This window comes from Vicugna pacos, chromosome 11 (genome assembly GCF_048564905.1).
Source record: "Vicugna pacos chromosome 11, VicPac4, whole genome shotgun sequence".
In the NCBI taxonomy this organism is placed as follows: domain Eukaryota; kingdom Metazoa; phylum Chordata; class Mammalia; order Artiodactyla; family Camelidae; genus Vicugna; species Vicugna pacos.
In genome coordinates this window covers 88979883-88990015 of record NC_132997.1, presented here as the reverse complement: position 1 = coordinate 88990015, position 10133 = coordinate 88979883, and the positions used below count along the sequence as shown (strand labels likewise).

Here is a 10133-nt window from a genome sequence, read left to right as displayed (position 1 = left end):
TTGGCGTGGGATGTTTGGGTGGGCGCATCCCGCAATCGCCAGCTCCGAGGGCCTGGGTCTCAGTGTGTTTTTTAACGCGCCAAGTCTTGAGTCACAGCCGCGAGTGACGTGGGGAAAAACTTTGTGTTCAGAAGGGTTTGGTTTGATTGCACTAGGAAGGAAGAAAGCTCTCTTGTGCATTGTGCCTGTGTGTGTGTGTGTGTGTGTGTGTGTGTGTGTGTGTGATGGGGGGGGAGAGAGAGAGAGAGAGAGAGAGAGAGAGAGAGAGAGAGAGAGAGAGAATAAAGCAGTGCCGGTGGCCAGCTGCATAGCGCTGTGTCCTGTGCGCGCCTGTGGAATCCAGCCTCCGGTCCCACCGCGGGTTAGTGTGTGCATCTGCGGTGTCCCCGCGGGCGAGTATCGGAGGGGGCTGGCAGTGTGCTGCGGGGCGGCGGGAGCAGGAGCAAGAGCAAGCAGAGGGTCTTCTGGCAAAGAAATCTGATCTTGGAACCCGCTGTCCTCTGCGCAGCTCCCAATAACCGCTAACATCCCTAACGGGCATCCGAGCCGAGGCTCTGCTCGGAAATCGTCCTGGCCCAACTCGGTCCTCTGAGCTCTCGGAGATTACGGCATCTTTCTTCCTAGTGCAGAGAAGTGAGCCCGGAAAGGGAAGGAGGGGGCGGGGACACTCTCAAAATAAATAAATAAACAAACTGGCTCCTCACTGCAGCTGGACACGGTTGGTTGAGTCCAGGTTGGTGGCATTTGGAGAGAGTTTTTTCATTCTGTCTGTTGGGGAACCGGCCGCCACTCCCCCACTCCCCTAGACCCCTCTTTTTGGTGCCCCTCAACTTTGGCGAGCGGGGGCGCGCGCCGCACGCGGCTGCACCTGCCCTGGCGCTCCGGGACTACGAACCGGTGCGCTCCGCCGGGGTAGCGGCGTTGACGCGCCCGACTCCAGAACGCTGGGCTAGTGTCTGCGCCGCGCGGACTCCAGGGAGCAAGCGGAGGACTGCGTGGTGGGTAGGGGCGCACGAGCCGGGTTTCGGCACCAGCCGGGACCTCTGTTCCCCCTCGCCTGGCTGCCTCTGAATGGAGGCGAGCCGGGGAGGAGGGGATACGGCCATGGGGGGCAGTGATTGGTGGTTAGGGTGGGGAGGGCCGACTGAGCGAGCGAGCTGGCGCGAGAAGGGGGCGGCGAACTTCCCGGGAGAAGGGGCTCTTTACGCGCCAGGGCTGGCGAGAAAGCTGCCGCCGCGGAGGGCTTCGACTCCAGGCAGCGGCTGGCTCCGCTCGCAGCGCTCGGAAAGTAACGTTATTTATTTATTTGCTTGCGTTCAGCCTCTTGGGTTGGACCCGAGGGATACCCCCTTGGACTTTGGGAGCTCGCGTCGGACCTCTCCAGCCTCCACCCTGCCCGTGCGGACGGCTCCCCGGAATACAAGCACATGCACCTCTCGCGCCCCCTTCCCGCGCCCCGACCCGGGTAGGGGTGGGCCCTCACCCGGCGCTAAAAAGTCCCCCAAGGCCGCAGCACGGGAGGGCAGAGGGGCGGAGGGAGGCTCCAGCGCTCTCCGCTCTCATTTCACAGCGCGCTCTCCCTTCCAGGTTGGGTAGGACCTGAACCGCTAAAAGCGGAACCGCCTCCCGCCCTCGCTCCAGCCGCCCGCCCGCCCGAAGCTGAGTCGCCGGCAGCTGAGTCCCTGGCGGAGGACGGACCAGGGAGTTTCCTCTCGCACTGGATGGAGCTGAACTTTGGGCGGCCAGAGCAGCGCGGCCGTCCGCGGATCGCTGCATGCTGAGCTCCCTCGGCGAGACCCAGCGGCAGCTCGGGATTTTCGGGGGGGGCGGGGACCAGCTGCGCGCCGGCACCATGTTCCTGGCGACCCTGTACTTCGCACTGCCGCTTCTGGGTAAGTCGAGGCCGCCGCCAGCGTTCTTATCTTCTGAGTCTTCCTGCGGAGTACTAGCGGCAGCCCCTCAATTCCTCCCCCTAAGATTGCGGCGCGGGTGCGGTGGGTGGGGGACGGCGAAGTTTCGTTTTGGGGAAGGAGATCCTGAATCCTCAGCACCCCGGGATGCGGGGAGCGGGCGGCGTGGCACTTGTTTTTTTCCCTTGGTTTTTATTTCCTACGTTTTAAAATGACCTAGCCTAGGGGAAATCAAGGGATCTGAACCTCCTGCCCCAAGCCCGACGCCCTCTGCTAGTCCCGGGGAGCTCGCGGAGTCGCGGCGGGCAGGTGGGGTGTGGGCGAGCACCGGGCCAGGAGAGCAAACTTGGGAGGGAAAACTTTTCCCCAAATAGCGTCTGGGTGCTCCCCGCCGGGTGGGCGGGGGACGAGGGCTAGCCTTCTTGGCGCCCAGCGCCCAGCCGGCCGCCGCTCCTCTCTTCAGAAAGCCCCCGGGCTTCAGTCTGGCGGAGCGGAGCGAGTGGCTGGAGCCTGGGGCGGCGGAAGGGCGGCCCTGGAGGCCGAGCAGCCTCTCAGGCTGGTCTGTCCCGGGGCGGCGGGGCCGGCACGCGTCGTGGGCAGCGCTGGCTCGCGGGCAAACCTCGAGAAGCCCGCAAAGCCTCGGGGGCCTGGGGAGTTGGGGTCGGGGGAGGCCAGCGGCAGGGGATCCCCAGGCGGGAAAATGGACTCTCGGGCGGAGAGGGGCTGGCGCGCTGCTGGCGCGGGGCGCCCCGGAAGCCTGGTCCTGTACGCGCCCTCCCCCGGGGGCGGGGGGGGGGGCGGCTGGCGCCTCGGGCCGGTGCCCGGGGCCGCTCACGCTCCCTCCCCTCCCCCGCAGACGTGCTCCTGTCGGCCGAGGTGAGCGGCGGGGACCGCTTGGACTGTGTGAAAGCCAGCGACCAGTGCCTGAAGGAGCAGAGCTGCAGCACCAAGTACCGCACGCTGAGGCAGTGCGTGGCGGGCAAGGAGACCAACTTCAGCCTGACCTCGGGCCTGGAGGCCAAGGACGAGTGCCGCAGCGCCATGGAGGCCCTCAAACAGAAGTCGCTCTACAACTGCCGCTGCAAGCGGGGTATGAAGAAGGAGAAGAACTGCCTGCGCATCTACTGGAGCATGTACCAGAGCCTGCAGGGTACGCGCCGACCGGCCTCCTCCCCCTCCCCCAGCCCCCCCAAGGCAGGAGGGCCCCTAGGCCCCGGGTCTGGCTGACCTCATCTTCCACTCACTTCTCCCCAGCTGCAGAATGAGGACCTTTCATTAGCCCCCAGGGACATCGGCAGCTGGTGTTTGCCGCCTCCCTAGCAGCATTGTTGGGGCCTGGTTGTTGGAAAACCCGTGAGGGGGTGGAGGGACATCCCGGGGCCATCGCTGACCTCTTTGAAACTTGGTCAGAACATCAGAGAAAGAATCCATTAAAGGCCACACCAAGGGACCTGCAACTTTCCTCCAAGGAGAGCTGGCTTCACAGAATAAGCCAAAGACTTGCACTGCATCTTGCCTAGAGTTTACCCCCTCTCTTCTTCCCTTCTATCTATACCTACATAAGATAGAGAATTAAGAATAAAAGTTACATTGGAATCTATTCTACCTTTACCCCTCCTCAAACCTGATCAAAGGCAGATGTGGAAAAAAATTGTTAGATTAGATGAGTCTTGAACTAGCTGGTGTGGTTCAACCTTGGTTAACACAGAAGTGGCTAAGGGAGGGGAAGGTCTACTTGTCACAGCCATCCATTACAATGGCAGTTTTTTAGTCCTTGAATGCCTGAGCTGACTCGTGTTTGTAAATCTAACACAAACATTCAGTGCATTCATTCTCCACTGAGACTCACTCTGAAAATTTGAAATGTACAGATTTGACCTCTCAGCTGCCACTTCCTCCAGAACCTATTAATGAAAACCGATTTCAGACACTGACTATTCAATAGCCAGGGTACTGATTTGTCACAGCATGTCATGTTTTGGAAGCAAAAAAATGAGGGCCTCTTTTGGGTCACCTTTCTTCCATTGGTTCCCGGAGGCAAGCTAGGCTTGTGACGTCACTGGTTCCTTCCTCTCTGATTTCATTCCTTTGCAAAGAGTGGGAGAGTTTTCTGGCAAGATCAGGTGGGGTTGCTCTGCAGTGTTTTCATGGCACTCTGGGGAGAGCAAGGACAACAGAGGCAGAGAGAATGAAAAGAAATAACCAGAGCCAAATAGATGCATTTGAAATCTTTGAAAGTTTCAAAGCATTGTTTTGTTACACAATCATAACATAATTAGAATCCAGATTCAGTAACAAAAAAACTGCCTGAAATGTGCCTGTTTTCCAGATCTGAGCCCCATCATTCTGTTGTTTTTAGGAAATGATCTGCTTGAAGATTCCCCTTATGAACCAGTTAACAGCAGATTGTCTGATATATTCCGAGTGGTCCCATTCATACCAGGTAAGCAGATTTACACTTCCACTCTGATGCCTTCGCCTGCTTGAAATCTGTTGACTTGCATTCTCCTTGGCTCTCAAATAGTGTATAAGTAGAGTTGAACAGTGCAGTGTTTCTGGGAAATTAGAAATAGGATGATGATAATGAAGAGGCAGAATGCCTAGAGATGATTGTATGACTTGAAAGTAATTGTAAATGAAGTAATGTGATGTGGTGGTTTGAAAGAGGTTGGAGAGAGATGACTTGGTTGAATTTTTTTTCCACATTAAAATATGATTGGCCAGCTCTTGTAAAGGGAGTGCCACTTCTGACTGTAGGTGGCAATCGTATTCCCTTCTTGCTACACACTGTACATGGTGCCTCCCTGGAAATGGGATCTGTTTAAATGATGCCACTTACTTTACGAGATGTCTGGAGATAATCTTAGATTGTTGAAGAATTTTGATCAGACTCACTTGTCTGCCTTTGATTTAAAGGATTAAGCTCCACCATTTGTTAACAATTTTTTTTGTTTGTTTCTGATTTTTCCTGTGCAAGTGTGTGCATGTACAAGAGAATGTATTACTGCCCTTTAAAAAGTGATATCGCTTCTCATGGTTTGTTTTGTCTCTCTTTATAAATCTACATTTGGTTTGGAAGCGAACTTAGTTTTAGAATTAAGTTTTTCGTAACATCTGCATTCAGACAGCCCCATAAATAATGAGTAAGGCAGTGATTTCTCTTAATGACATACAGATTCCAGACTGATGTCTTTATTTGTTTACAGTTAAGACATTTTCTACAGCATATATAGCCATCACAATTTATGTTTCCTAGCGGTTAAACATGGTGGTTCATGTTGAATTTGATTCTATGAGATGATGGTTTGGTACTGGTCAAGTGTTCTAGTGTTTTAAATATTTTGTTTTCCTGCAGCGATCATAGAACCAAGGGAATGTGTAAATACTACAATTATGTGTGAGTGTATTATACATGCATACATTCATTCATTCACAAACATCTATTGGGCACCTACTAAATTCTAGCCATTGGGATTTTGGCAGTGAGCCAGACAGATGTCATCTCTGCTCTCATGAATCTTAGACGCAGCCAGCACCTGGCATTTATTAAGCCTTATGATACGCCAGGTACTGTTTAAGAGCTTTGCATCATTAACTTATGTAATCTTCATCAAGTGCATCTTAGATATTGTTATTTCCATTTTAGAGATGAGATAATTGAGGCACCGTGAAGTTAGGAAATCAGCCCAAAGTATCAAAGCTCCTGATTGGTGGAACCAGAATTTAAGTTTGTTTGCAAGGTTTTGTAACATCTGCCCTTGCTACTCAGAGTGTGATCCTCAGACCAGCAGTGTGGACATCACCTAGGGGTTTGTTAGGAGTGTGGAATCTCAGGATCATTCCTGGTTCTTCTGAACCAGAATTTGCATTTTAAGAACATCCCTGGGCTGAGTGCTTCATACGCACTCCTCTATATTATTCTTTTGGTTCGGAGGAAAGGTGTGTACTTGTGTGTGTTTGTGTGTGTGTGTGTGTGTGTGTGTTGTCTGTTTCAGGATAAACTATAAGGGGACGAGATTAGTATCAGAGGTACCCACACATTATCCTGGATAACACTGATAACTTCCATCCCAAATCCTACTAATGCTCTCTGTCCCTTTGGCCCAGCCAAGACAGTGGCTTAGGCAGTGGAGCAGGCACTTACAGACAAGTGTATATGACCAGCTGGGCCCTCGTAGGAGCAGGTCAGGTGGAACTAGGATGGGGTACCAGAAGTGAACCTGGCCTTCCTAGCACTTTGAGGGGTGGTGCCTCTTGCCAATGGCCTGGGGGGGGCAATAGGAGCATTACTCCTCAGTCTTTGTACTGATGCCTGGAAAGATGTAAACTTCCTCAGGAACAGGGAGAGTGAGGAAGTGGGTAAGGAGGAAGGTTCTTTTGGGTTTTAATTTCAGAACTGTTGTGAGTTATGGGACTTCAGTACACTCATTTTCCCTCTCTGGCCAGAGAAGCGATTGGAGTAAATAATCTCCAGTCCTAACAGTCTATGAGTCTGAGCAAAGTTTGAGGACACCTATGGAATCCCTCACTGTGCTCTTACACTCGCTGTTTTCGATCTCTGCATTTATTCTCCACTTAAAGTAGCGTGGTCATTCTTGGATACCATTGGCTTGTCTGAATTTCTTTGATGAGTGTCAGAAACTCTTCTATGTGGACCAGGTTCCACTCATTCATTTTTTTGGATGCCTCTCTCAGCCAGGTTTCTTTTCATAGCAAATATGATTCTCAGTTTGTGAGACGTGGCCTGCCGAGGACCCAGAAGTCATAAGGAATTACTCAGAGCCAGGGAGGTCTTGTCTGGAGCTACATTTTATATCTCAAGGGCATTGGATTTAGGTTCCAGCACTAATGAGCTTTGACCTCTGACAGTGACTGTGTTCCTTAAGTGGGTATAGGAAAGCCAAATGGAGCCTTGAGAGGTTTTAAGTCATTGAATAATGCATATTCTCCAGTTTGGCGTTTGTAGGATGGAGAAGGACAGAGGATCGGGGTGATGAATGTTGCTTGTCATGGTTTGAATCTGAGTTGCTAGAACATCTCTTCTGTCTTGAGAATCTCTCTGAGGAAACCAGGACAGCAGGGTCTCTGCCTTTTCCAGATAGGGTAGCAATCCGAGTTTCCATATTTGGACTTCGCAGCCCAATGTGAAAAGAATGTTTATCCACATACAGTTAAGTGTGAGCTGAATCCTCTCACCGAACAAGACATGTTTGACTTTCCTGCGTTTCCATTTTCTTTGGACTCTTCAAACCCATGGCTATCTTTGCCATTGTTTACTTAATCGCCAGTTAAAAGGCCATATTGAGGTATTATCAGTGGCGAGAACAAGGAAGGGAATACAAATAAGGTGTAATCTAAAAACTGTCATCTCTGTTCTGAAGGCTGAGCTGCAGCCGAGTCAGGTGAGAATGGCGGTGGGAGGCTGAAGGGACTGCTCTTCTGAAAACGTGATAGCTGAAGCCTTGGCCTCTAAGGCAGTTTTAAGGGCTCTAGAAGCGCTCTTCCTGTGGGTGGGTGCTGTGTGGTTTTTAAGGGTCTCAACGCGAAGACTCAGGCAGGCAGCGAGCAAGAGTACATAAAGGAAAAAGTGAGCCAGGGCAAGAGGATGTCGGAGGAGAGGGGAGAACACAGAAAAGTGTTTCGGGAGCTGAGAGGGCAGGGCTGTGTGGACGCTGGGAGGCCCAGAGGATGGAGCTGCCAGGTGGTGTTCCACATCTGTTCCTCTCTCAGCCATGACTCTGCTCTTTAACCTCCTTTTCGTCTTCACAAAAATTCAAGAAGCAGCAAGAAATAAAAAGCGATTTGAAAAGAAGATGAACCTGTTGGCAATGTTTTTGGACTCTCTGGAGGGAGACAACAAAGCAGGGAGAAATTTTTGAAAGTGCACTGAGTGCCAAGAAAAGGCTGACGATGGAGGATCAGAGGGAGGATCTACGGCAGCAAGAGAAAAAGAGGCTCCAAGGTGGGAGCTGGATTGGAAGGCTGGGTTTTGTAGAGAAGAGTCAGGAAATGCCAGCCCTTCCTTGAATGTAACCAGCCGATGGTACTGCAAACAAGTGGAGCGAGATCGTTGGGGCGGAGTGATGTTGGGATTTGAACGTCTTAAGTCTGATTGGGTGAAAGACGAAGTTCTAGCTCTTTGGCTCTGCCACCATTTCCCTGCCAAGTCCAGGAGTGGCTTACATCTTCCTTGGACGCCTTAGGGTCTTGAGATTGGTCCCCAAGTGATTGGAAATGGTTTGCCCCCAAATGAGACGCCCCTAAACTCTCTTTTGAGTCTGGTTTCCCCTGTTTTTGAATGATGCTGTAAGTAATTAGCCCTGTTTAGCATTTCTGTTTTCCTATACCATCATATTTATGTTGCTATCACAAAAAACTTCAACATTTTTACACGTTGAAGAGCCTTATAAGGTCATCTGCTGTCTTGTCAAACCATGACAAGAGAGAAGGGCTTGTAAATACCAGCTGCTAGGGGAATATGGCGGTTCTCTGCTTTCCACTCAGCGCTCTAACCATGTTGTGGGCATGTTTGAGAACCCCGTCAGTTCTTTGTTCTCTGTTCTGGCATATAGTAAACTCCTTGGTAGGCCAGCTTGGCCCCTCCCTCCCTCTCTAAGCCCTGTCACCTCTCCAGTCAGGCTCACTGAGGAACCCATTCCCAGGTACTTTGTGTGCCTTTGCACTTGGCTTTGCCTCTGTTTGGGAAGTTTCTGTTGGTTCTTCAAGACCAGACGGGGTTTCACCTCTGAGGGCTGCGCTCCCACTCAGGACTCTCCTGCTGCATTTTGCTCTTGCCTTTGTGATAGCTGTTAATCACAGCCTAATGGCTGTGATTATTTATGTGTCTGTCTTTCCCCCTGAAAAGTCAGGGATTCACGTGTTACGCCGGGTGTTCACTCAGCACCGAATGTCCTTCCTGGTTCTGAGCAGGTGTCTCATTACCGATGGGTGGTTGGATATCAGGGAGGAGCCCTAGAGATCTAGGATTATCCTCTGCTTTTACAGAATTGAAGCTCAGAGAGGGGATGCAGTTTAGCCAGGGCCACACTGCTTGAGGGCAGCCTCCAGAACCTTTCCTGGAACCTGGCACTGCCTTAGGGGAGGTCAGTGTTGGCCTCTTTCTGTTCTGTGTACCCTCTGGACAAACCTCATCCATCTCTGGGACCTCAGCTACCATATACATCAGTGACTCAGAGCTCACCTCCTACTCTACCATCTCCTGAGCTCTAAACCAGCATTTCCAGCTGAAGCCCAGTGACTCCGTCTGGATGTATCTCAAGTTACTTCAAACTCAGCACATCCAGAATGGATCTCATCATCACACCAATTTGCCCCTTATATCCTTCTCTTCCTGAGTCTCCTGTCTTACATAATGGCATTATCTGTCTAAGTCATAAGCTCTGGAAGCATCTCCACCATCTCATCTACCCTCCCCACTCCTTTAGCCAGACCCATCACCGAGCCCTGCTGACGTTACCCACTGTCTTCTGAATTGCTCCCCTCTCTCTATTCTCTTAATCTACCTTTCTTATCCTTCACTTGAACTTTGCACTGGCCTTTTTTTTACCACCCCTCCCCTACCCCATGTCTCGTTTCTCCCAATCCAACGTGGCCACCCATTGCCAGATCTTAGCACCTTGGTGACCTACAGGAATGAGTCTTCTGTTAATGGACCTTCTGTCTCGTCCCAGCCACCCCGTCTCCAAACAATCCAGGTTGACCAGCTGCTGTCCCACCGGTGCTCTGGGCAGCTTCGTGCCTCTTCATCTTTGTACGTACTGGTGCTGGAGAAAGAACGTGTGCTCTGGAGTTCCACTCACCCGGGTGCTTCCTAGCTCTGCCACTTACTTTGTCTTGGGCAGGTCATTTCAGCTTACTGTACCTCGGACACTCCTTGGATATAAGATATGATGATGGTAATGCCTCCCTTACAGGTTCTTGTGAATTAGAGATGCTATATGTAAAATGCCTTGCATGGTCCCTGAACTGCAGTTGGTCCTTAATAAAGCTTGTCATTTTTAATGCTGTGCCAAGGCCATGTTAGCTGTTGGCTCACTCCTGACTCCACGACTCTTTTTTAGCAGAACGTATTCCCCGATCATGGAACAATGCTTCTATGTCTTGAAAAGGATAACAACCCCAAGCCTTCAGGAATGCTGCTCATAAACTAACTTGGACAAGAAATAAGAAATCTATCCAATATCCAAAGGGCCCTGGAGGAAA

General features: G+C 51.4%; 1 protein-coding gene across 8 annotated transcripts in view; it reads left to right on the top strand.

The window, feature by feature from the left end:
* Positions 1 to 326: 326 nt before the first annotated feature.
* The window catches only part of GFRA1 (GDNF family receptor alpha 1), a 196225-nt gene continuing 186418 nt past the window's right edge, over positions 327 to 10133 (top strand). Inside the window, exons 1-5 of one of the 8 annotated variants that reach the window (XM_072971952.1) lie at positions 753 to 1002; positions 1321 to 1465; positions 1588 to 1892; positions 2767 to 3060; positions 4270 to 4353. In XM_072971952.1, coding sequence (XP_072828053.1) covers positions 1775 to 1892; positions 2767 to 3060; positions 4270 to 4353 — 496 coding nt within the window. In that variant the 5' untranslated portion in view covers positions 753 to 1002; positions 1321 to 1465; positions 1588 to 1774. The other 7 variants (XM_031682553.2, XM_031682554.2, XM_031682552.2 and 4 more) reach the window with 7 other exon arrangements.